General features: G+C 54.7%; 3 protein-coding genes across 6 annotated transcripts; all 3 read left to right on the top strand.

Annotated features, from left to right (window-relative positions):
* Positions 1-93: 93 nt before the first annotated feature.
* Positions 94-16,032, top strand: RAVER1 (ribonucleoprotein, PTB binding 1). 2 transcript variants are annotated; one of them, XM_063110947.1, is made up of 13 exons: positions 94-319; positions 1,831-1,897; positions 4,258-4,727; positions 9,286-9,477; positions 9,610-9,739; positions 9,974-10,068; positions 11,350-11,437; positions 11,728-11,939; positions 12,036-12,344; positions 13,454-13,528; positions 13,968-14,108; positions 14,490-14,573; positions 14,662-16,032. In XM_063110947.1, the coding sequence occupies exons 1-13, from the start codon at positions 101-103 to the stop codon at positions 14,806-14,808; spliced, it is 2,229 nt and encodes a 742-aa protein (XP_062967017.1). In that variant the 5' UTR covers positions 94-100; the 3' UTR covers positions 14,809-16,032. The 2 variants fall into 2 exon arrangements, with proteins under 2 accessions (XP_062967017.1, XP_062967018.1); XM_063110948.1 differs by having other exon boundaries at positions 14,494-14,573; positions 14,662-14,742.
* Positions 16,033-16,252: 220 nt separating this feature from the next.
* FDX2 (ferredoxin 2) lies at positions 16,253-20,402 on the top strand. 3 transcript variants are annotated; one of them, XM_063112832.1, is made up of 5 exons: positions 16,253-16,409; positions 16,497-16,551; positions 16,761-16,867; positions 19,718-19,805; positions 19,969-20,402. In XM_063112832.1, exons 1-5 carry the CDS (start codon positions 16,265-16,267, stop codon positions 20,123-20,125), a joined length of 552 nt encoding a protein of 183 aa, XP_062968902.1. In that variant the 5' UTR covers positions 16,253-16,264; the 3' UTR covers positions 20,126-20,402. The 3 variants fall into 3 exon arrangements, with proteins under 3 accessions (XP_062968902.1, XP_062968901.1, XP_062968903.1); XM_063112831.1 differs by having other exon boundaries at positions 19,694-19,805; XM_063112833.1 differs by having other exon boundaries at positions 19,694-19,805; positions 20,006-20,122.
* A 404-nt stretch (positions 20,403-20,806) lies between these two features.
* On the top strand, positions 20,807-23,534 carry ZGLP1 (zinc finger GATA like protein 1). The gene is made up of 5 exons (XM_063110015.1): positions 20,807-20,955; positions 21,573-21,938; positions 22,579-22,664; positions 23,137-23,230; positions 23,405-23,534. Exons 1-5 carry the CDS (start codon positions 20,807-20,809, stop codon positions 23,532-23,534), a joined length of 825 nt encoding a protein of 274 aa, XP_062966085.1.
* The last annotated feature ends 1,448 nt before the right edge of the window (positions 23,535-24,982 follow it).

Raw genomic sequence — 24,982 nt, 5'->3', positions numbered from 1 at the left:
GGGAGGCGGAGCTGCTCTTGGCCAATAGGCAGGCGCGCCCTCGCCGCTCTATGCCGCTCCGCCCCGGCTCGTTGGTCCCAGAGGCGCCGGGTTTCCCAAGATGGCGGCCGACGTGTCCGTTACTCACCGGCCCCCACTGAGCCCGGAGGCTGGGGCCGAGGTTGAAGCCGGGGATGCCGCGGAGCGCCGGGCTCCCGAAGAAGAGTTGCCGCAGCTAGATCCAGAAGAGATCCTGAAACGCCTGGAACATACCGAGCGCCAGTTCCGTAACCGTCGCAAAATACTGATCCGGGGCCTCCCGGGGGACGTTACCAACCAGGTATGGGGGGGCGGTGTGTGAGCGTGGCGGGAAATACCACCGTGCACGGGGGGAAGTGGGCGACACCAACGTCGGCGTGCGAGGGGGGATGTTGGCGGGGGCGTCCAAGCGCGGGATCCACGCGGGGTCGGAAGAGACCAACAGGGGGATGTGGGGGGGCCGTGATGAAGGGAGAAACCAACTTTGGGCTGAGGGAGGACGTTGCTAGGGGCGACCACAGGCTTGGGCGCGACCAAATGACTTAAAGGGGCGGGTAATGGAAGGGGGCGGACAGTTTTACCCTGTTGGGGTGTTGTGAATGGGCCGCTAGATTGGGGCGCGTGGACATAGGGACGCCAGTTGCCCCCTACCCGGATTGTGCTTTTACCCACGGGGTGGCAGGACCTCATATCGAGAAGTTTCCGTTTTGGCTAGAGTACATCCCTCCATATCACGCGTTTATTCACTTCTCAGAGATAGATCCGGAAGTTATAGCAGCCCCTGGGGTCTCATCTCCAAAAGTCCCAGGATTTAATTTGGAAAAATGGGGTCTCCTGCCCCCAGCTCCCAGATCTACAGGAAGCGAGTAGGGGCTGGGTTCTCTGGAGCCCCCTTGGCTAATCTTCCCACCAGGAGTGCCCTTCTCTTGGGGCCTACATGGGGCAGGGCTTCCCAATGCTCTTTGGACCCTGGGAAATGACACCTGTACCGCCCCGCCTAGTGGCGGTGGGATGGGTTCTCTCTCCCCGCTCCTGAGAGTCCTTGCTCTCTGGTCCACCAGCACATCTGCCACGGTGCCTCCCCCCTACCCCCCATGGTTGGGCCCATGGCTAGTGGCGCCCCAGGAATGTTGGGAGGGGCATGGTTTGGGGAACAGACCTGGGTCAGGTGCCACGAAGCATGGTCTGGTTTGTTTCTGGAGCTGATTTTCCTCTGAGTCTCCACACTCTCTCAGCTGGGGAACACGTCCCTCCTGCAAAGTGCACAGCGTGCCTGGCACAAGTCAAAGCTGATTTGCGAGAGGGTGGTCCTGTCAGCAGGAGGGAATTGGGAGGCACATGAAGCCACACAATGTGGGCTTATGAAAATGTGGACTCCCTAGTCAGGTACCCCTGGGTGGCATTCCTGCTGCTGCCCTGGCCGACTGCACGATCTTCCGCAGATCCCTTCACCTCTCTGAGCCTCAGATTCCTCACGTACAAAATGGGTTTGTTAATACTTAACTTGGAGAGTTGGAAACAGTTTTGCAAACGGAGGTTCAGACAGTTTAAAAGACTTCTCTAAAGGCATACTGTCTAAGAGTGTGTTGTGTTGGTTAATAGCACAGGGTCTGCAGCCAGGCCATGAATCCCAGCTTTGCCAGGTATGGGCTCAATGGCCTTGGGCAAATAATTTCATTGAGTCTCAGTTTCCCCATTTGTTAAATGGGGTGGTAATTGACCTGCCTTCAGAGTTGGTCCACATGAAGGTGGCACTGAGTTTCTCCCTTCAGTTCCTGGTGACTCTCTGTCCTTTGGCTTCTGTCTCCACAGGAAGTGCATGACCTGCTCAGCGACTATGAACTCAAGTACTGTTTTGTGGACAAATACAAAGGGACAGGTTTGTGGGGTGATGGGGGTGGACCAGGGCAGGGGGTGACAGCCCCTGAAGATGGGAAGATCTTGGCCTAGCATCTTCTCTCCTGAACTTTGGGTGGAATATATCACGCCAGGCCAGTGCAGCAGGTTGCACTGTCCCTTGTCCTAGGTGTCCATCTTGGGGTAGCCTTGATGTTCTCTTCCTGGCTGCTCAGCCAGTGCTTTGGCATTGGGCTTACCCTCTGCCCACCTCCCTCCCCCAAACCAGCCAGTCAGTCACCCAGGCCTGTCTGGTCTTCTTCAAACCCTCAAAAATAATCGGTGCCCCTCCATTCCCTTGGCTTCCACCTGGGCCATGCTCCCTCTATCTCTGCCTAAATGGCAGCCTCCCTTCCCCTTCTCTGCCTCCATGATTTCGCACTCCTGTTTGTCCCCCTGCCTCCCAGAAAGCCAGCTCCCTATCCCTTTGCAAATCTTCTCAGACCTGATCCTAACCCATTCTTCTTTCTCCTCAAACCTGTCTGAGGCTCCTTTGATGCTACCTGCAAGGATGTGCCCCAGCTTCACCATTTTCCTGGGCCCCCTTTAGGTTCTGGGCTGTCCCTCTTCCATCCAGGTCCATCCAGGTGGAGTCAGGCAGCTCCCTGTCATAGCACTGACCACCCTGGGCTGTCGTTGTTGGCTCGCCCATCTGCTTCCTGCACCGAAGGGTCAGCTCCATGAGAACAGGGACAGGTCTTGTGAGCCTTGGCACCCATGCGGGAGGCCCTCAGTCGATGTCTGTACCTCCAGGCATTGTGCCAGGCGTTAGACCTCCCGGGGCCTCATTTGCAATCTGTAACATGGGTGGGAAGGAGCTGAGGACAGGTGCCTCTTAGAGACCCACCTGGTGGGCTACTGTAGTGGTTAAGATCTCGGGCCCCTTGCTGGCTGGTTAGCTCAGTCGGTTAGAATGTGGTGTTATAACACCAAGGTCAAAGGCTCTGCATCCCTTTACCAACCAGCTGCCCAAAAAAAAAAAAAAAAAAAAAAAGAATCCTGGTCTGTCCTGTCCTCACTCTCTGCAGCCACAAGCAAGAGATTTATTTACCCTTCCTGAGGCTCAGTTTTCTTACTAGCAAATTGAGCATGACCATAACATGTACCTTATCTGCTTGGCATGGCCATGGAACCAAACACATCAAAATACCTAATAGAGGGTTCAGTTCCAGCCACCAGGAAAAAAAAAAAAAAAGCACCTAAAGGCTGTGAGTGCTGGGCGCTTAGTGACAGTCAACAAGTCAGCTATTTACTGAGCACCTAGAGCATCAGGGATCCAGATATTGAGTGACACTTCTGTTCAAATGGTCTTTCAACAAATATTTATTGAGCACCTACTATGTGCTGCTTTGTGCCAGGGATATAGCTGTGAACCAAACATTCAGTCTAGTCCAGGGAGGAGGATGTTATTCAAACAACTCCAGATGCGAAGGGGAAATGGTCTTGGGGACTAAAAGCTACTGGGCACTGTGAGACAGCCGGGATCTAAAACAGGAGCAGTTGGGGTAGGCTTCACGGGGGAAGAGCTGTTTGCACTCAGACCTGAAGAGAGGGTTGGGGCTAACCAGGTGAATAGGTGAGGCTCAGTGTTCCACACTCAGGGAATGGCAGCTGCAAAAGCCCCAGGCAGAGTGTGCCTGGCATGTTGCAGGGAGCAGCTACGAGAGATGGGTGAGGAGGCCATGAGCCTGGGCCATGCACGCTCCAGTGGACCCTGTGATGAGAAGTCACTGGACAGGGGCATGGCACGACCTGATTATCATTTTGAACAAAGCTTCCTGCAGCTGCTGGGTGGATTGTGAATCAGGAGTGGCAGGGGCAGCAGGGCCGAGGCGCATTGGTGTCCTGGAAAGGCGGTGAGGGAGGCATGCAGAGAGGGGCCCTGGAGCCAGACTGCTGGGCTTCAAGTTCTGGCTCCTCCACTTGGGCAGAGGGTGCTGCTCTGGGCCCGTTTCCTCGCTGTCAAAACGGTGGTTATGAGGATTAAGCTCTTCCCAGATGACAGATGAGGAAACTGAGACCCCAAAGCCACGTAGTGTTTGGGAATTAACCACTACCCTATGAATCACCCGAGTTTCACTCGTAGGTCTTAGGACAAAGCTGGGTGCACAGTGAGTGAGTGCTGCTGTGGATTGCAGGTAGACACAGGAGACAGCAGGGAGCTGGCCTCATAGAGCCCCTGAGGGTCACCTGTGCCAGTTGATCAACAGTCACCTGAGGTGACTGTTCCAATCGGCTGGTTCCTGAGATATCCTGGTGGTTCCTTATTCTGAGATCTCACATGGGGTGGAGGGGCAGGCCCTCGGGGCTCCTGCTGACCTCACACCCCTCCTGCCACCGTAGCCTTCGTGACCCTTCTGAACGGGGAGCAGGCTGAGGCAGCCATCAGCACCTTCCACCAGAGCCGCCTGCGGGAGCGGGAGCTGTCGGTGCAGCTGCAGCCCACGGATGCCCTGCTGTGCGTGGCCAACCTGCCCCCTAGCCTCACTCAGCAGCAGTTCGAGGAGCTGGTGCGGCCCTTCGGGAGCCTGGAGCGCTGCTTCCTGGTCTACAGTGAGCACACCGGCCACTCCAAGGGCTACGGCTTTGCCGAGTACATGAAGAAGGACTCGGCTGCCCGCGCCAAGTCAGATCTGCTGGGCAAGCCGCTGGGCCCACGCACTCTTTACGTGCACTGGATGGATGCTGGGCAGCTGACGCCCGCCCTGCTGCACTCCCGCTGCCTCTGTGTCGACCACTTGCCTCCTGGCTTCAGCGATGTAGACGCCCTACGCCGGGCGCTGTCGGCCGTCCACACTCCCACCTTCTGCCAGGTGAGCCTTGTGCCTGGTGAGGGGATGTTGGGGCACATTGCCAGGTCCAGAACACCTAACAGGTCCTTTGGAGTAACCTGCCTTCTCTAATCTCCTAGTTCCCTTTGCAGTAAAGCAGCACCGATGCAGCTTTGAATGAATGAGTCTCTTATTGGAGAGGCCACGAGGTGCTGCTGGTGAGAGCCCAGATGGGAGCTAGGGTTCCCTGTGCAACCCCAGGCCTCGGTTTACTGTCAAATACCGGCAAGGCTGCCTCTGTAACTGCTGGTGCTGAGGCTCACACACCCCATCATTTTGCACACTGATTGGGTATCTGTTGAGCACCTGTGGAGTGCCAGCCTTGATCTAGCACTGAGGTCCATCTAAGCTTTGAGGTCAGAAAGTTGGGCTTGGCGGGCCAACCCCGTGGCGTACTCGGGAGAGTGCGGTGCTGGAAGCGCAGCAGCGCTCCCGCCGCGGGTTCGGATCCTATATAGGGATGGCCGGTGTGCTCACTAGCTGAGCACGGTGCGGCCGTTCACAAAAAAGCCAAAAAAAAAAGAAAAAAAAAGTTGGGCTTGGCCAGATCCCAGCCCTGCTCTGTACCCTGAAAAAGTTGCTCACTCTTGAAGCCTCAGTTTCCCTTCTCTGTAAGTGGGGATTCAGTGCTCACACATTGGGTTGACAAAACAATGCCTTGCTCATTCAAGTGAACAGAATGTGCCTGGCACTTCTGTGTGTACTTCACCCATGACTGGTGCAGGGGGGCAAAAACAGGCTGGGCCCAGCTCTCTGAGGGACCCCAAAGGCCTAGTCCACAGATTCCCAAAGGGGACATTCCTCCAGCACTCCCTATGAGTTTTGAGTATGTTACCTGTAAATGCTTCATTCCATAACAACCCAGAAAGGCAGGTGTCATCCCTCCACCTGTTTTCAGGTGAGGACACCAAGGCACAGAGGGGTCAAGTGACATGCCTAGGGTTATACTCTTAGGGCCTTGCTCCAAAGCCCTGGGTCAGCCCAGAAGAGGCCAGTGTGTGGGCTCAGATGGGATCATCCTGGGCTCAGACCCCAGTTCTGCGACCTTGAGGGGGTCCCTGTCCCCTCCTATAAATGGGGTCTTGGTGCCCCATTGAAATCGGGCATCTGTAGGAGCCCCTCTCTTTATCCACTTATCACCCATTCATTCTGGGGCACACTTTCTATTTGCTGGACCCTATGCAGGGCTCAGGACACAAGGTGAATTATCTCAGTGGCCACATCCTCTCCCATGGAAAATGAGGACTGCAGGGTCATGACCAACTACGGTTTTCTCTTGAGCCTCAGTTTCCCCATCTGGAAATGGTGCTAGCAGTGCATCGTGATCAGGTTGTTGTGAATGGCTGCTCATTCTTTTCTCCTCTTATGCATTCACCAGACATTTATCAAGTACCTGTTGAGTACCAGGTGCTGAGGCCTCTGAGAAGCTCACCGTCACGTTAGGTGTCCTGGTTGAATGGAGGATGGGCTTGGGAGTTAGGCTGGTCAAAGTTCGAGCCTCCATCTTCCTATTTAGGGACCATGTGGCCTTGGTCACCCTTTGACCCCTCCAAGTCTCTATTCATCCCTACGATAGGCATGATTATGAGAAGATGTGCATCCAGGCACCTCTGTGTTAAAAATTCTTGAGTTAAAAGTATAAAAAAGTATTTACCATAAATTTAAGTAAATGTATTTACTGCATGTAATGTAAACAAAGTTTTTATATCAATAGGTGTTCTTTTCACAAGCTCCTTATTATCTTTATGTATTTTTTTGTGACTGGCTTATACGGGGATCCAAACCCTTGACCTTGGTGCTGGTCTAATTATTTCAGATGAAGACAGGATTTCTTATATAAAGCAATTTCTTTGAATGGAATTTTGTTTTTTTTCCAGACCTCACATCATTTTCTTCTAATGGGGTATTGTGTATTTCTGCCTGTTGTCCAAGTCCTTTATTTTCTTATCCAGCTGTTTCTTATTCTTTTCTAGTTGCGAAGTCTCTTGCTCTAATGAGTTATTTTCTTTATCTAGCTTTTCTATTCTTTGCTGGATATTTTTAACTTTCACAATGTTTGATTTCCATCTCTAAGTCTTATAGTTCAGTCCAGAATTGTTTTGTTTTGTTTTTCCCCTTTTTTCTATTGCTGTTCTCTAGGGCTTTCCATAGCCTTGATTTTCTGTACCTGCATTCTGGTAGCTAACTTCGTTTTTTTTTTTTTTTGGCAGTTGGCTGGTACAGGGATCCAAACCCTGGACCTTGGTGTTATCGGCACTACGCTCTGACCAACTGAGCTAACCAGCCAGCCCCCACTGGTAGCTAACTTCTGAGCATTCTGTTTTCCTGAAAGATGCTTTGGTGAACTCTAAACTCTTCTAAAGTTGCTATTTTTTCCTTTCCAATTCTTTATTTTCTAGTTGTAGCTGATCACAATTTTTTTTTTTTTTTTTTTGGTAGCTGATGACTACACTCGTAACTGGGCACTCCTGCATCCCAAGAAAGCCAGATGGCAAGCTAGGAGTTTGTTGTCCTCACGGGGGGCACTTATTTTCTACATAATCAAGATGAGAATGCCAAGGAAATCCATAGACACCCCCTCCAGTGCATTTTGCCATTTATTTACAGGCAAATGTATGCATCTTAATTGCTTTATTTTATGTCAAAGTTGCTTAAAGACATTTGCTATAGAAATGTGTAAATTAGGAATCACAAGACCTTAGTGTCAATAAAAAGTCTATTTTAGGGCTGGCCAGTTAGCTCAGTTGGTTAGAGTGTGGCCTGGTAACACCAAGGTCATAGGTTGGGATCCCTGTACCAATCAGCTACCAAAAGAAAAAAAATAAAATCTTTTTTTTTTTTTTTTTTAAATTTTTTTGTAGGGCCCAGCCCGTGGCTCACTTGGGAGAGTGTGGTGCTGATAACACCAAGGCCATGGGTTCAGATCCCATATAGGGATGGCCGGTTAGCTCACTTGGGAGAGTGTGGTGCTGACAACACCAAATCAAGGGTCAAGATCCCCTTGTTAGACGTCTTTAAAAAAAAATTTTTTTTTTATGATTGGGCAGTCCAGTCCCACTTCAAAATTCAGCATATCCAGAAAGGTCAGTGGGAAAGGCTCCATCCAGTCCCCGGCACCTTCTCTAGCTGTCCTGCTCATATCAGTTGTGTCTCATTTCATCGAGATTGTATTATGCATTTCAAAATATGTTCTTGCTTTCCCCTTTTCTTGACGCCATATTGCTGTGCCTAGTTTGGTTTTGTTTCTCCATTGGCTTTGTCTCTGGCATCTTTCTGTGTTTGGACGCAAGATCTTTCGTGTTCCTTTTGCGGCTGCACTGTGTTCCATCTTATGGACACTGTGCTAGTGCTAAACCATGACACAGTGATCAGTGTGTCATTTGGGACCAGGAGGTGGCTGGTTCCATGAAGGGCATCTGCGTAGCCTCTTCTGATCCCAGTTCTAGCTCTGTGGCCTGGACAGAGTACTGCCCCTCTCTGAGCCTCATTTTCTTTGTCTGCAAACAGGGGGTGCTCTCGGTGCCTTTGCAGTGCAGCAACACGACGCCAGTGGTATCCAACCTGCAGGTGTGAAGGGTGATCCCTCTATATCAGGCAGGGCAGGGGCTGGGTGCCCTCACAGTACCCACCCACAGTTTCAGCACCTGAAATGCCCTGAAGACAAGGAGGTTTGTTCCTTGAGTCTGTGGCAGGCCCATTTGGTGGCAAAGCCTGCTCTGAGATGATGTAGGCTGTTAGTGGCTTTTGTCTTCACATCTTGCTGCAGAGCTATTCATTTGTTTGAGGTACAGGGAGCTGCCCAGACCCTGCTGGGGGTGACTGATATGTGGTGTATAGTATGTGCAACATTCCACTTCCTGATCTCCATTCTTCTCCATTTCTGATCTCCAAACTTCTCAATTCTGGAACACATCTGGCCCCAAGGATCAGGAGAAGGGGCTGTGGACCTGAAGAACCAAATGGCTGCTGGCAAGGGCAGAAGGACCTCCTTGGCCTGGCCATACCTCTGTTCTTGCTTCATGTCCTCCCACCCACCTGGCACCGTCAGCCTCAAACCTGAGCTTGGAGGCCTCCTGCCTCACCCACAGGCTGTGCAACCTTCCCAACCCCAGCTGCAGTGTCCCCAGCCAGAGGCTTGTCGTTGGGTTGTGCTCCAGAGCCACCACCTCTTCCCCACATTGTGCCGTGGTGTGCTCGGGAATCCCAATTGAAGTCCTTTTTTGTGGCACTGGCATGAGGCCCAGAGGAGTTGACCCCAAGTGTGAGGTGGGTCCCAGCTCTGCCCTTCTGCCAGCTGTGTGGCCTGGGCCACGCCAACCTCTCAGTTGCCTCCTCTGAAAAATGGAGACGATGCAGCCTCCCAGGGCCGTTGAGAAGATTGGATGAGTGGATGCAGGAACAGGGCTCAGGACGGTGCCCAGCTTGGAGTCCACCCTCTCTGGGGCATGTCACTATCATGATCGGGAGCCATTTCTGGTCACTGTGGTCACTTCATGTGAGGGCTGTGACCCTGGCACTCACGCCTGCCCCCTCTCCCCAGCTGGCGTGCGGCCAGGACGGGCAGCTGAAGGGCTTCGCTGTGCTGGAGTATGAGACAGCCGAGATGGCAGAGGAGGCGCAGCAGCGGGCGGACGGCCTGGCCCTGGGGGGCAGCCACCTGCGCGTCTCCTTCTGCGCCCCTGGGCCCCCTGGCCGCAGCATGCTGGCCGCGCTCATCGCTGCCCAGGCAACTGTGAGTGTGTGCGGGAGGTGGGTCAGTGGGGATGGGGGAGCTCCCTCAAGATGCCAGGACCCCTGGCAGAACCCACTGTGGCCGGGGGCACTCTGACTCTGAGCTGTCCCTCCATTCCGTTCCTCCCCTCAGGCCCTCAATCGAGGCAAGGGGCTCCTGCCTGAGCCCAACATCCTACAGCTGCTCAACCACCTGGGGCCATCTGCCCCCCTGCACCTGCTCCTCAACCCCCTGCTGCATGGCAACGCAGGGGGCAAGCAGGGTAAGGAAACCCTTCTCACCTGAGAAGGAGAGTGAGGTCACTGGAGGGAGCTGCTGGTGGCACGAGGCGATTGGTCCTCCCTGGGGTGGACCCTGCCCTTCCAGCACAGCAGCTGCCCTCTGAGTGCTTCAGTCTCCTGCTTCCTCAATAGGCTCGGGGCTGTCTTAGTGGTGGGGAGGACACTGGGGGTGCCCATCCAAGGACCACTATCCACCTCCCTGTGTCTCCCCCTAGGCCTGCTGGGCGCCCCCCCGGCCGTGCCACTGCTCAATGGGCCCGCCCTGTCCACAGCACTGCTGCAGCTTGCCCTGCAGACCCAGAGCCAGAAGGTAATGACCATGCCTGTGGCCGCCGGGCTCCCTCCTGATCCGCACACACACCGCAGCCCCTTGACTTCCCTTCCAAGCACTGCTCATTCTGCCAGTAGCTCATGGGATGTCTGGCTATGTCCCTGGGGCCCAGGACTCGCCACCTCCACCCCACACAGCAGGCTTTGCCTTTCCCTCTGCTCTGGAGAAGTCACCTGGCCTTGCTGGCTGGGGTGGCGTCAGGGGACCTGGACACACCCATTTATAGCCTGAAACTGGGTGTGGGCTGGAACACTGCTAGGCACCAGGTTGTGAACAGACCATGCCCAGCAGCAATTCTGTGGGAGAAGGTCCAGGCCACACCCACTCAGTGCTCATGCACAGACACATACACACAGGCTCTCAGACATACACATAGATTCCAGACACACAGGCTGTCAGACAAACACACACACAGACTCACAGACACACAGACATAGACTCAGACACATACACAGAAACACAGAAATAGACACAAACAGCCAAGCAGACTCAGACAGAGACATACAGGCTCTCACACACACACACAGACTCAGACACACACAAACTCTTGGACACACAGGCTGTCAGACAAATGCACACACAGACATAGACACAAACACACGCAGACTCAGACACAGAGACATACACACATAGGCTCTCAGACACACAGATTCAGACACACACACAGACACACAGATATAGACTCAGACAGACATAAAGATTCAGACACACACACACAGATACACAGACATACATATAGACACACACATGCACACATCACCCTGTCTGGTTTGGCTCATGGGGGCCTAGTCAGTGACATGGGGGTGTCTGATAGTAACTGACAGTGTGAACTTGTGGGCTTGGGCCCCTGTGTGACTGAGCATGACTGAAACCCTGTGTGGCTGTCACACGCTGTGTGGCTGCAGTTGGCACTGTGCTGTGTGTTTTGGGCACTGCTCCATGATAATCAGCAAGGGGGCTAGGTGTTGGATGGTGAGTGTCTAAGAAGGTCTGTTACCATGTGTGGGGGGTGGCAGGCCCTGACACTTTGAGTGGTCTGTGTTTCCTGCGTTTCCCCAGCACCTAGGATGTGGCCTGGCGTACAGGAGACCCTCGGTCACCATTGGCTGACCAGATGGGTGGTGGATGAGGTGTCGCAGGCACTGGGGGACATTATGCATGTCTGCTAAGGGCTGGAGTGTGGGTGTGCTGGGTGATGTGACCACTGAGACTCTGGGCCACTTCATCACCGTTCTCCAGCTGCCTGTGCTCTGTTCCTAGAAGCCTGGGATCCTGGGAGACTCACCCCTGGGCGCCCTGCAGCCTGGGGCCCAGCCGGCTAACCCCCTTCTCGGGGAGCTGTCCGCAGGTAACACAGACCCCAGCCAGCCCATGTCTCTCTGGGCACCAGCCCACTTCCCCCTCCAAGCCCCTTTTCTTAACTGGGAGTGGCAAGTTCCCAGTTGTGTGGCCTGGGGCAAGTGACCCAGCCTCTCTGGGGCTCAGTGTCCTTGTCTGTAACGTGGGTTCCCAGCTCACGGGGTGGCCATGAGCGTCCTAGGAGTTGATGCCCTTAGAGGGCTTTGTAGTTGGCCTTGGCTACTGGGCCCTGGGAGGAAGGGTCCTGCCTGGCTGCTGATAGCCTCCTTCTCTCTGTAGGGGGGGGCCTGCCCCCGGAGCTGCCGCACCGGCGAGGGAAGCCACCGCCCCTGCTGCCACCTCTGCTTGGCCCCTCTGGGGGTGACCGGGAGGCCATGGGACTGGGTCCCCCAGCAGCCCAGCTCACTCCACCCCCTGCCCCCATGGGGCTCCGAGGCAGTGGCCTCAGAGGCCTCCAGAAAGACAGCGGGCCTCTGCCCATGCCCCCTGGAGTAAGGCCCCACCCTGCACCCAGCACCCTGCCAGCCTCCCACCCGGCCAGGTCCCCTCTGCCTGGGGCCCTTGCAAATCCAGCCCTCCCATTACAGGTGTCGCTGCTGGGGGAGCCCCCCAAGGACTACCGGATCCCTCTGAACCCCTACCTGAACCTACACAGCCTGCTCCCAGCCAGCAACCTGGTGGGTAAGGAGGCCAGGGGCTGGGGAGGCACCGGGAGAAGCCGCCACCCAGCTGACGGCCCCCTGCCTAACCCCCCGGCCCCCGGTGGTGGTGGTGGAGGTGGCAGTGGCAGCAGCAAAGCCTTCCAGCTCAAGTCCCACCTGCTCAGCCCCCTCACCAGTGCCCGCCTGCCCCCTGAACCAGGGCTGCCCGACAGCTACAGCTTCGACTACCCCTCGGTGAGTACCTGGCTGCCCTGTGGTCAGCCAGCTGCTGGGGCGCTTTGTCCCCTGAGGGCAAGTCATTCTCCAAACTGATGTTTCCCTGGTACCGACTGTGCCAGGCCAAGCACTAGGGAGGCCATGGGGAACATGCCAGGCACAGTCTCTACCCTTAAGTCTACTATCTGTCTCTGCACATCAGACCTTGCTGCTTGTCTGTCTGTCATTCCCAAGACCTGGATGATCTCACCCTGCATCTGTCTGTCAGTTTGCCTTTCTTTCCAAAGAGGCCTTAGGCCACACCCTTTTTCTCTCTAGAGACGGAGCTCAGTATCCTGTCTGTCCTGTCTGTCCATCTTTCTTGGCTTTGATCCTGTCTCTGTCTCTGGAGAGTTGGTCCTTCTATGATCCCAGCTTCCTCCAGGTCAAAAATTGCAAACTGGCTGCGCACGTGCCTGTGTCCCAGCTACTCAGAAGGCTGAGGAAGGAGGATCACTTGAGCCCAGAGTTCTGGACTGTAGTGTGTGCTGTGCCGATCAGGTGTTCCCACTAATTTCGGCATCAGTGTGACCAGGGAGTGTGGGATCCCCTGGTTTCCTAAGGAAGGGCGAAGTGGCCTAGGTTGGAAACGGAGCAGGTCAAAACTCCCATGCTGATCAGTAGCAGGATCGTGCCTGTGAATAGCTGCTGCATTCCAGCCTGATCAACACAACTCTTGAAAAGAAAAAAAAATGCAGACTGGTCCTCCGCAGGCCACCTGTGTTGTTTGGCCTACACTGGGTTTAAAATAACAACAGAAATAAATGCCAACATGTAAAAATTGTGAGAGTACACCCAGCTGGGATTCCTAGCTTGCCTTGGAAACTCCGCACACCTGGTCCCATGAGGGCCACACTCCTCAGCAGCCATCATTGGGGCCGAGGGGTAGCCACCCCCTGGGACGGGGCCCACATCTGGTCTCCTTTCAGCTGCTCCATTCTCTTGTGGCCCCTGCAGGCTGAGTCTGCCCCCTCCTGGGCCCAGAGTGGAGGGGACAGACTTCCCTGATGACACCATGCCCTGGAGTTCAGCCAGGGGCAAGCTTGGTAGAGACCCCAACCCAGCATGCTTCTCCTGCTTCCTCTCAGGAAATGGGACCTCGGCAGCTCTTCTCCCACCCACGGGAGCCAGCCCTCGGGCCTCACGGAGCCAACCGCCACAAGGTGAGAGCTACCTTGTGCACCCACCTCCTGGGGCCGGTGATTAGCTTTTGCTGTGGAACAAGCCATCCTGTCATTTAGTCATTCTGGGGGCACTGAGCAGTTCCCTGTAGCCACCTGGCAGCTTGATGGGACTCCTGGGTCCACAATGGCTTCTCTCACATGGCTGGGGGTCAGCAGGCTGTGTAGGGACTTGGGCTGGGGCAGGTTGTCTCTGCTCCACATGGAGATGGCTCATCTTCCAGCAGCCAGAAAGCCCAGAATTGTTTGGGGGGATCCTACGCACGTGGGTGGACACTACTTTTTTTTGTTTTTGGCGGCTGGGTGGTACAGGGATCCAAACCCTTGACCTTGATGTTGTAACACTGCACTTGAACCTACTGAGCTAACTGGCCAGCTCAGTACGGTTGTCTGCATTGTTCAGCCAGCCCCTTCCCTGCAGATGTCCCCCCCACCCAGTGGCTTCAGCGAGCGGAGTGGTGGGGGCAGTGGGGGGCCCATGTCTCACTTCTATTCGGGCTCCCCCACTTCCTACTTCACCAGCGGCCTGCAGGCTGGCCTCAAGCAGAGCCACCTCAACAAGGTGAGGAGCTCCCTGCCCCAAGACAGATCCCCAGGGACAGGCAGGATGTGGGGGGTGGGGAGCTGACATCATAGCTCTGTGACGCTCAGTGCCTGGGCCAAGGCTGGGGTGGTGGCAGGGGTCAGACTTGCTCAGTGCGGAGTGGAAACAGCCCATTGTCCTCCCCCTGAGTGTGTGTATCAAGCACCTGGCACCGCCTAGTCTTCCAGGTGGGCAGCCCAGAGTGTGGGTGGGATTTGCCCCATTTGACAGATGAGGAAACCAAGGCTCAGAGAAATGGAGTATTCTGCCTCAGGTCTCATAGTCCCTTGAGGGGATAGTGCGGACACTTCCTCTCACCCCAGGAAGTCACCTATCCCACCTCTCTCCCATTTCTCCTAGGCAGTCGGCTCCTCCCCACTGGGCTCTGGTGAAGGGCTCCTGGGCCTCGGCCCTGGGCCCAATGGTCACAGCCACCTACTGAAGGTACAGGCAGGGGGTGGGGACATGCAGGGCTGGGGAGCCCCAGCCCTTAGGTGGCCCCTAACCCAGCCCCCCCACCCTCTGTCTTCAGACCCCACTGGGCGGCCAGAAACGCAGCTTCGCCCACCTGCTGCCCTCACCTGAGCCCAGCCCGGAAGGCAGCTACGTGGGCCAGCACTCCCAGGGCCTCGGCGGCCACTACGCAGACTCCTACCTGAAGCGGAAGAGGATTTTCTAGGCGCCAGCGCCAGAGATGCTCAAGGGCCCACACCAACCAAATCTCTTCTGGGTTTTCTGCTGTTTTGTGTTTTTGTTTTTTTTCCTTTCTTTCGGTGATAGAAAAATCTCTGAAAGACTTTGCTGACCAACCAGCCAGAGCCCGAGGAGTGTGGGGGAGTCTGGGGGCCTCACTGCACCTCTGGCCTGCTCCCGGCACTGGCCCTGCAGCCTTAAGAGAGAGGGGCCCCGGCCTGCTCCCTCTCCCGCCCCGTCTCCTATCCTCCGCCTGTGCCCATCTTTTCTGGGAGTCCCCTCCTGCCTCATCACTCCTGTATTTTGGCCTTTCGAGTGCCTTGGAGGTTTCCCTGACCTCCTGTGAGGATCAGAGACTGTGCCCTTTTTTTAACTTTGACAATTGACTTTTATTTCCTTTTCTAATTTTTATTACTTTTTAAACTGTCCAGGGCGACCCCAGCTCTGATTCCGTCAAGGTCTGGTCTGTCTGGGCCTGCATTCCACATTTTTGTTTTGAAACAGCTCAGCCCTTTTCTATTTCCCATGTCTGCTGTAGGCGTGGCTGTCTCCTGCCCCTGCCTGCCCACTCTGGCCTGAACCCCAGCCTTGGGTCCCCGGCTCCCTGCCACAGTCCCCTCACTTTCTGATGCCTTAAAGCTGGGCCCCAGGCCCGGCTGGCCAGAGCCTTTCAAACACCAAGCTCTGGAAGCTTGACTAAGGACCAAACAGCTCTGGCCTAGGGATTGGGCCCCTCTACCCAGAATCTTCACCCTGGGGACAGTAGAAGGCCAAAGTCTTGGCCTTGGCAAACCAATCCCACCATCCTTTCTGCCCAAGCCTAGGTGCGGAGACGGGCCTTCTCTGCCAGCTTAAACCAGTTCCCTTGCTGTCTGTGGGAGCCAGGCATGGTGCCCATCTCAATGAGCCTCTGCCGTGCCCACCTTGTTGAAGATGAGCTCCACCTCTCCATCCCCAGGCCAGATCACTGGGAGCGGGCCTCCTTTTGGCCCAGTGCTAGGAATGACAACTCCATGCAGATAAGCTCTGCACTTGCCCACCAGCAGGACCTGTCGACCTGAGGTGCGCCTAGGCCTTGCCCCGGGCCAACTGGGCCACCAGCTTCCCTCTCCTGACTCGCCCGCATTCACTCCAGAGGGTATCCTATCCCTGATCTTCCCACACAGACCTTTGCTGAATTAAAGTTTGTAAGTAAATGGTTTTAAAGAAATCAGAACTGGCTGGTTCTTGGGACAAACAATGGGCCTAGGTGGGAGGTTTGGGAAGGCCCCGCAGGTTTCTGTGCACCGGACCTTTCACCGAGCTCTCCCACTCGAAGTTCCCAGTGGACTCCTTACAGCCTTAGGCCCCATGAATAGAGGGCGCTTATATTCGAGTATTTACGCTTTGCTCCCGTGGCCGGCAAGGCGCATGCTCGGTCGCCGGGTCACGTGGTGCCTGTCATGGCCGCTTCCGTGTCCCGGAGCGGCGTGAAAGCCAGGGTCCTGTTGCAGGCTGCTAGGGGCGCCTGGTGGAGCAGACCAGGGGGTTGTTCGGGGTCCGAGGAGGCAGCGGCGCCAGCGACAACGAGGAAATTCCGGACGACAGGTACCCGGGATGGCTGGGGTGGGCATCATTAACCCGTCGAACGCCGGCAGGGCGAGGTGCAGCCGCTCACCGAACCGTGTTTTCCAGGCTCACGCCCGGCGGGAGAAGAGGAGGCCGGGGGCCCTGAGCGGCCCGAGGATGTGTGAGTGCAGGAGGCTAAGTCCCCCGTTCCTCGTCCCACGAGGTTGCTCCTTTCTCCGCCTTGCCTTGCAGCCACATCCCGAGGTCCCCTTTCTGTCTCGCCCTATTCAACCCCTGTCCGTTAAGCCCCAACCGCGACTTCCTGACCCTAGATTCTACCTGGCTCCTGCACCTGTCCAGTTCGGCATCCTTACCTCCATCTGTCCCTAGGGTGAATGTAGTGTTCGTAGACCGGTCTGGCCAGCGGATCCCAGTGAGCGGCAGAGTTGGGGACAATGTTCTCCACCTGGCCCAGCGCCATGGGGTGGACCTGGAAGGTAGGAGCTGGACACAGGGAACTGGGGAGGCCCTTATCCATTCGTCCAAAAAAACACAAACTAGATAAGTCTCTGCACTGCTTAACCCACTCATGGCTTCCCACTAAATATGGACTAAAATCCAAACTCCTCACCCTGGTCTCATCCCTTGCTCAGCTCTTACTGAGAATTAATCCTGCCCTCCTTCCCCTTTCCTCTCTCTATTCTAGCCACACTGGCTCTCTTGCTGTTCCTCAAATATCCAAAGGCTCATTCTTGCCTCAGGACCTTTGCATTTGCTGATCCTTCTGTCTGATGTGCTTGCCCAGCAAATACTCTATCTCCTCCTCAATGTATGTCAGTCTCTCTGACAGTCCCTTCCCCCTCTAACCAACCAGCTAAATCCCCCACACCCCAGTCCCTCTGTCATATCAGTGTGTGTTATTGTCTTCATCACACTTCTCCATGTTTTGTTTCCTTCTTTGTCATTTGTACCCCAGTGAGATCAGAGACCCTTGTTCACCTGTTCACCTGTCTGTTGCCTATGATGGTACTTAGATGTAACAGGCATTATGTCAATGTTTGTTGAAGGAAAGATAATAATTTTAAATTTAGCAGAGCTTAATTTTTTTAGAAAAATAATAATAGCAGAAATTACTTTAAGCATGTTAATACATATTAACTGATTGAATCTTCATGACAACTTTATTCAGTAGGGGAGACTGTTATTCCATTTCATAGATGAGGAAACTAAACCCCAGGTTAAGTAGAACTGAACTATAAAGGCAAGGGCCTTATGTTCAAATTTTGCCTCTTACCAGCTGTGTGACCCTGAATAAGGTACTTAGCTTTTCTGGGCCTCTGTTTCCTCATCTATAAAATAGGAATAATTTAGTTCCTGTATCACTGGGTTGCTGTAAGGATTAAACAGTGTTTAGTAGTGCCTAGTGTCTGGCAGGTGGTTAGTGAATAGTTGGGATTATTATACTGGATGATCTCAGTCTTTCTTTTGTTTGTTCTTTTGTGTGTTTGGTTTCTTTTGTTGTTGTTGTTTTTGGTGGGGTTTTTTTGGGCAGCTGGCTGGTATGGGGGTCTGAACCATTGATCTTGATTTTATCAGCACCACATTCTAACCAAGGTTAGAATTGAGGTCATCTCAATCTTTTTTTTTTTTTTTTGGTGGCTGGTCAGTATGGGGAACCAAGCCCTTGACCTTGGTGTTATAAGGCTTCACTCTGATCAAATGAGCTAATGGGCCAGGCTGATCATCTCATTCTTACATGATAAAGATGCTAAGAAGGTGGGAAACAGCACGAGGAAGAGATGCCTAGGGCCTACAGTATTTGGAGTTTCAAGGCCCAGACTGTTTCTCCTCAGGAGCTAGCATAGGCAGATCACAGAGACATTTGAAGGCAAACGGGGCTGCTGGGTCAGGAGGCTGCCTTTCAGCTCCACCCTCACTGTCCAACATATCTGGAAGAGGGAGGAGAATTCTGAGCTTAACATCCTCCTGTGCACTTATGACATGTTTCTTGAGCATCTACAACATGCCAGGCTGAGTGCAGAGAGAGGAAGGCAGCTTGCCAGGGAACAGGTAAACCCAGAGATTAAGATGGTTGCTTCACAGTTGGTTAGAGCACAGTGTTATAACACCAAGGTCAAGGATTCAGTTCCCTGTACCAACCAGCTGCCAAAAAAAAAAAGGCTGCTTCAGGCTGTATAAATGCTATACAAAAATTATTATTATTATTTTTTAAAAAGATGACCGGTAAGGGGATCTTAACCCTTGACTTGGTGTTGTCAGTACCATGCTCACCCAGTGAGCGAACCGGCCATCCCTATATGGGATCCGAACCCATGGCCTTGGTGTTATGAGCACCACACTCTCCCGAGTGAGCCACAGCCAGCCTCAGCTATACAAAAATTAAAGGTGGGAGGAGATAACAAGGGGGCAAGGAAGAAGAGGTGGGGGGATCAGCGGACAGTTGAGTTGAGTCCCAAAGATGAAAAGGATCCAGCTGTGGATTGAGTGGAGAAATCATTCCAGGCCATGGGTACAGCAAGTGCAAAGGGCCCGTGGTGGGGCCAGTGTGGCTGAAATGGAGTGAATGAGGCAGGGGGGAATCTCAACGACTGAGTGGAGGAGTTTGGGTTTTATTCCAGGTGTGAAAATCCTTTGGAAAGTTTTAGGCCAGGAGGGACACCAAGATCACCAAGAACTTCTACAGTAGTCAATCAGAGGGTTTGGGAATGTGTCCAAGGGCAAATGGTCAACAGAAAACCCCAGGTTCTGTATCATTCTTTTTGGGAGGGGTTGAGAGGGTCGGTGTCTGGCCAGTAAGGGAATCCGAACTCTTGACTTTGGTGTTATAACACCGTGCTCTAACCAACTGAGCTAACCGGCCATTCCGTCTGTATCTTTCAACCCTGATTCCCCTACTACCCTGGGTCCTGAATCAGCCAGCCCCTCCTTCAGGAGCAGCAGGGAGGTGAGAACACATTTGCCCAGCACAGTGATAGGGTTGCAGCAAGGGCTCACAGGCTACAGGGAACCTGGCTGGCCTTTCTCCTGTCAGCGACCCTGAAGCCAAGTCCATGCTCGTTAATGGTTCCACGTACCCATCCAGGTCCTTGGGCTGGTGGGGAGTCCTTGGGAAATGGGCCACTCTGGACAACTCTTTGTAAAGCCTGTATGCAGCTCGGGAACAGCTAGCTGAGTAAATGACAGGGTGCAGAATGGACACGGGGTGTGCAGGCCTGGGAGGGAGGACAGAGGCACATAGTGAGACAAAAGGCTTCTTCTTTTCACGCTTTGCCGCATGGCACCTGCCTGGCTGTGCCCCTCAGCGAGACTCCACTTCCTGCCCGCAGGGGCCTGTGAAGCCTCCCTGGCGTGCTCCACCTGCCACGTGTACGTGAGCGAAGACCACCTGGACCTCCTACCCCCTCCTGAGGAGAGGTGAGTGGGGCAGCTCCAGCCAGCTCTGAATGGCAGGGCTTGGCCACTGAACTTCTGGACTCCCACTGTACAGAGGGCCACCTGGATGGCAGGGGAGGGCTGCCCAACTCTCCATCAGCCGGGCCAGTGTGCCCGCTGCTCACTACCACCCTCGTTGCCCCAGGGAAGACGACATGCTGGACATGGCTCCCCTCCTCCAGGAGAACTCGCGATTGGGCTGCCAGATCGTGCTGACGCCAGAGCTGGAAGGGGCTGAATTCACCCTGCCCAAGATCACCAGGAACTTCTACGTGGACGGCCATGTCCCCAAGCCCCATTGACATGGGCAGCTGGACTGTAAGGGACTGCCATGGCCCCAGAGCCAGGACTGAAGGAATAGCCAAGCTGCCAGCCCCGCCCAGAGCACGGGCAAGCCCGAGAGAGACGGAGAAGCACCTGCGCAGGCCAAAGCCCCTGCTTGGGAGAGATCCGTGTCCAGGCTCTGGTGGGGACAGGGCCCCTACTGGGGTGGCCTCCCCCAAGACCCTGGGAGTCAGGATGTGAATAGAGATGGATGGACCTTAAATCAGATCTGCAATAAAGCTGTGTTACAGACCTCCTGCATGTCGAGTGTCCTTGGGGGGCAGACCTCGGGCTTACCACCACCTCTGCTGGGGCCCCAACTCTCCACCCACTGCAGTGATGGGGTGCTGGGGAGCTGAGGCAGAGGCTAGGAACGCACCTTCCTAGGGAAGTTGGCCAGAGAGACAAGGCCCCGCCCCCGCAGCTGCGGAGGGATTTTGGAGGGGTCGAGCCGTGGTGTGCAGGGGACCTAAATAGAGTCCGAGAGCAGGAAGGAAACGAGGCTGGCGTGGGTGCTGCGACCCCGCTGGCCCCGCCCAGCGCAGGTGGGGCTCATTGCACCCTCTGGATCAGCACCGCCCCCTCCCCAGGTGGGGCTCATCGGTGGGCCGCGGGGGTGGGGCCAGGTGAAATCAGGGAGGGCGCTGGGCGGGGGCGCCATGGAGGCCGAGCCGACTCCAGACTCTTCGGATTCCTCCTCGATGCTGCCAGATCTGCTGGCGCCACCTTGGCTGGACCCTGAGCTGCCCGCGGGACTCCCCGCCCGGCAGGAGACGAGGACCCCGGAGTGCCTTAGACCCGGTAGCAGGTGCGTAATGCGCGGCCTCTCCTCCCAGGCCTTCTGACACTTAACCTGGCCTGGTGGTCAAGGGGTCATGATCTCTGGTTCCTGGGGTTACCCAGGGGTCGCAATGTTAGTTACTGGTATTTACAGAGAAGAGGTTCTGGCCCTTAGGGACACTTGGGGTCATCTAGGGGTCAGAGGCCATGCAGTTCCACACTGCCCCATGTCTCTGAGGTCATGTAGGCACCATCCAGGGGTCATCCAGGGGTTATGGGTAATAATAATGATAATGATAGCAAGCCATTCCTTGACCCAGCAGCCAGAGGCTTGAAATCTTGACTTGGTCACCTGGGGCAATCCTTGCCTGGGTAAGCTGCTGGGTGGATTAGTGATTAATCAATGTGGAGGGCTGAGAAGGAGGCCTGGCACGACGCACACAGTAGGCAATTACATTTTTGCAACTTTTAAACCTTCAAACAACCCAGCATCAGGAGTGATTCTGAGCCCCAGGCAGACATGTAACCTACCTGAGGACACACAGCTGTAACAGAACAGCCACAGGTTGGAGCCTTCCCCCTGGGCCTGCTGGACCCAGGAGTCACCCAGGGAAGAGGGTGACCACACTGCCTCTTGTCCACCAGGTCCTTCTGGTCCTCATACCAGGACTCAGTCACTGCCCTGTGCTTCCTCCAAGAGAGAGCAGACAGGCTGGCTGAGCCCCCCGCCCAGGACACCCAGGCCTGGGAGCCCTGCTGGGAGCCCATGGCCCTGGGGACTCTAGGCCCCCTGCCTCGGGCCAGGGATTGCAAGAATATGCAGACCCCAATCAGCCAGAAGTGCCACAGCCTGGAGCCCCCGGAGACTCCCCCAACCCCACACCAGAGAAGGCCCCGGAAGCAGCTGAACCCCTGCCAAGGCAGCGAGAAAGTGGACCCCAGGTTTGAGGGGGTGACTCTGAAGTTTCATATAAAGCCGGATTCCAGCCTACAGATCATACCCATATACAGGTAGGGGCTGGATGGGATGAGGGCACCCTTTACACAAGTAATAATGAGAACACCACTGGTGGGGGACAGAGGCCTGGGGATGGGCACTCCCAGGCATCCGCTCACGGACTCCCACAGCAGCCCCACATTACAGATGGCCCAGTCTCTGATGGGGACCTCAGCCCCGTGCTACTGAGTTGGTCACCTCCCAGTCTGAGACTTGGTTTCCTCTTTATGAATCAGGCCTGACCATACTGAGGGCTGCTGCTCCTGTTATTTTTGCCAAAAATGATGATAGCTACCATTTATCAGTAAGGATGACAACAATAAAAGGTAGCAGACAGCTCTTCATGTGTATAGGCTCATTGAAGCCTTGTGAGGCCCATTTTAAAGATGAGGAAACTGAGGCCCAGAGGATGTGATAACTTGTCCAGGGTTGCACAGCAAAGACATGAGAGCACTGGGATTTGAACCTGGCAGGCTGGCTGGCCCCAGGCCTTCTTAAAATAATAATAATATTATTACTGATGAGAGGCCTTTCAGACATTCAGAGCTGCCTCCTCAGGGGGATGCCTGATCCTTGATAGTAAATCTTCATTTTGGGGGGCTCTCAGGGACAAGATACAGATCCCCCAATGCTAACACCTTGTCTACTCTCCAGCCTGGCCAGTAGCAGCCGTTCTCAGACACCTCCTGCAGGCCCTGCCGGGGACCCTGCAGCCCATCCTGAAGGCAGCGAGGCTCTGGGTGAGTCCTGAAGACCTGAGAGTTATAAATATTTGGGGGAGCCAATTTCCTGTCGTCTCTATCTTTCTCCCTGTCCCCTTTTCCCCATCCTCCTTCCCCATTTAGACTCGTCCAGGAGGAGTCATGGCACCCCCCTTCCACTCGGGCTTAGTCACGCCCACCCCCAGCTTCCTCCTCTGCCAAGTTTGCCATCTGTTTCCCTTCCTAGCTTTCCCTCTGTCTTAGATCTGGCAACACCCAGGGCTGGCCCAGAGCCAGGTGGGGACTTCACAGAGACCTCCCCTCAAAAAAAACGCCCCACCCCACACAGGCCTCCTGAGCTCAGACTTGGCCTCTGACCCCTGCCTTTTTTTTTTTTTTGGCGACTGGCTGGTACAGAATCTGAACCCTTGACCTTGTTGTTATAACACTGTGCTCTAACTGGGTTAACCAGCCAGCCCTGACCCCTGCCTTTTGACCTCTGATGCTTCAGGGCCCCGGCGCTGTGCCTCCTGTAGGACCCAGAGAACCCCACTCTGGAGAGATGCTGAAGATGGGACCCCTCTCTGCAATGCCTGTGGTATCAGGTCCTTAGAATGGAGGAGGGAGTGTGGGTGGAGGTCCTCAAATCAGTCCGTGCTTAGCCAGTGTGGGGTATTGGGGAGGAAAAACTCCCACCTCTTGCAGAAAGTGGTTTTCTCATGGCGGTTTCTGGGCCTCTCTTGCATCCTGAATTGTGGTTTCTTGTACCCCCACCCCAGGTACAAGAAATACGGCACCCGCTGCTCCAGCTGCTGGCTGGTGCCCAGGAAAAGTGTCCAGCCCAAGAGACTTTGTGGCAGATGCGGGTTGTCCCTGGATCCCCACCAAGGCCCAGCTCAGGAAGGGTAAGCCCTTCTTCACCGAGCCAAACCAGTTCTGCCTCAGTTGCTCCAGGCAGAGAACGGACAGAAGCCCTCCTAGGAAGAGTGGGAATCAGCCTGCCTCCTCTCTCCCACATCCCCATTTAGGGGTCCCAGCTTGGAGACCCAGCTCTCAGGCCCCAGAACCCCTGTCTCGGGGGCTCACCAGCCCCCTGCTTGGCCCCTTCTTCAGTCAGGCTTAGCTGAACCCCCTCCCGGAAATGCTCTCAGAAGTGGTAAACGTATTGTAACAACAATAACAATAAAGAACCGCCCAGAGAGAAAGAGTAGTGTGGTTTGGGGGATCCCATCTCGTGCACCCCTACCCCAGCCTGGGAAGGTGGGGGCAGGTGTTTTCTCATTGGGGTTAGGAGGGGCACACACAGACACAGTCATATGTACAGGCGACAGTCGGACACCCAGGGAATTAGCCACATTTAGCCCAGTGTCCCACAGAGAGAAACAGCCACCACCCGCAGTGACAGAAACACGCATAGAAAGACAGACATGTGTGCAGACAGACAACCATGCATGCTGACAGACACAGGCAACCCTAGGCAGCCGAGACACACAGGCCACCTGCATTCACTGGTGGGTGGAGAACCAAGAATGGTTGGGGGCTGGCCGGTTAGCTCACTTGAGACAGTGTGGTACTGATAACACCAAGGTCAAGTGTTTGGATCCCCAAACTAGCCGTCCACCAAAAACTAAAAAAAAAAGAACAGATGGGATGCAGTGAGGGTGGGGATGGGACCTGCTGTGGGGGAGAGAGCTACATGCCCCTGTGAGACCCTCCTTGTCTCTCCTGGGTGAACTTGTAGGGGAAAGAAGTCCTGGGGTCCAGATTCCTCACACTGGAAGATCCCTGAATCATTCAGTCTCACCCTTCTTCTGCCAGAACACTCTCCCCTACATCTCCCATGGCTGCCGCCTTCTTGTCATTTGGGGAGGTTCAACCCCAACATCATCTCTTCAGAGAAGCCTTCCTTGACCACCCAGCCTAAAATAGACATCCTCATGAGCTGGCCGGTTAGCTCAGTTGGTTAAAGCATGGTGCCGATAACACCAAGGTCAAGGGTTTGATCCCGAGACTGGCCAGCCACCAAAAGAAAAGGAAATAGACACCCTCACTCCCACCCCATGTCAGGCTCTAGTTCAGCTCCTTGTTGGTCTCTCTCTTAGAACCTACCAGAGCTGACCGGTTAGCTCAGTTGGTTAGAGTGCAGCCTTATAACACGAAGGTCATGGCTTCAGATGCCTGCACTGACCAGCCAAAAAAAATAAATAAATAAATAAAAAGAAAGAAACTACCAGAATTGTCAATTCTCTATTTGGCCCCTGGTTTCTTCATATTTATCTCTCCCACTGGATTATGACTCCTCAGGTCCTAGGTGGCCAGTCTATGGCCTTGACCATGATAGGTCTCCCCAGTGCCCA

Source organism: Cynocephalus volans, chromosome 10 (genome assembly GCF_027409185.1).
Source record: "Cynocephalus volans isolate mCynVol1 chromosome 10, mCynVol1.pri, whole genome shotgun sequence".
Classification (NCBI taxonomy): domain Eukaryota; kingdom Metazoa; phylum Chordata; class Mammalia; order Dermoptera; family Cynocephalidae; genus Cynocephalus; species Cynocephalus volans.
The sequence above is the reverse complement of the archived record's forward strand: the minus strand, read 5'-3'. Positions and strand labels throughout refer to the sequence as shown.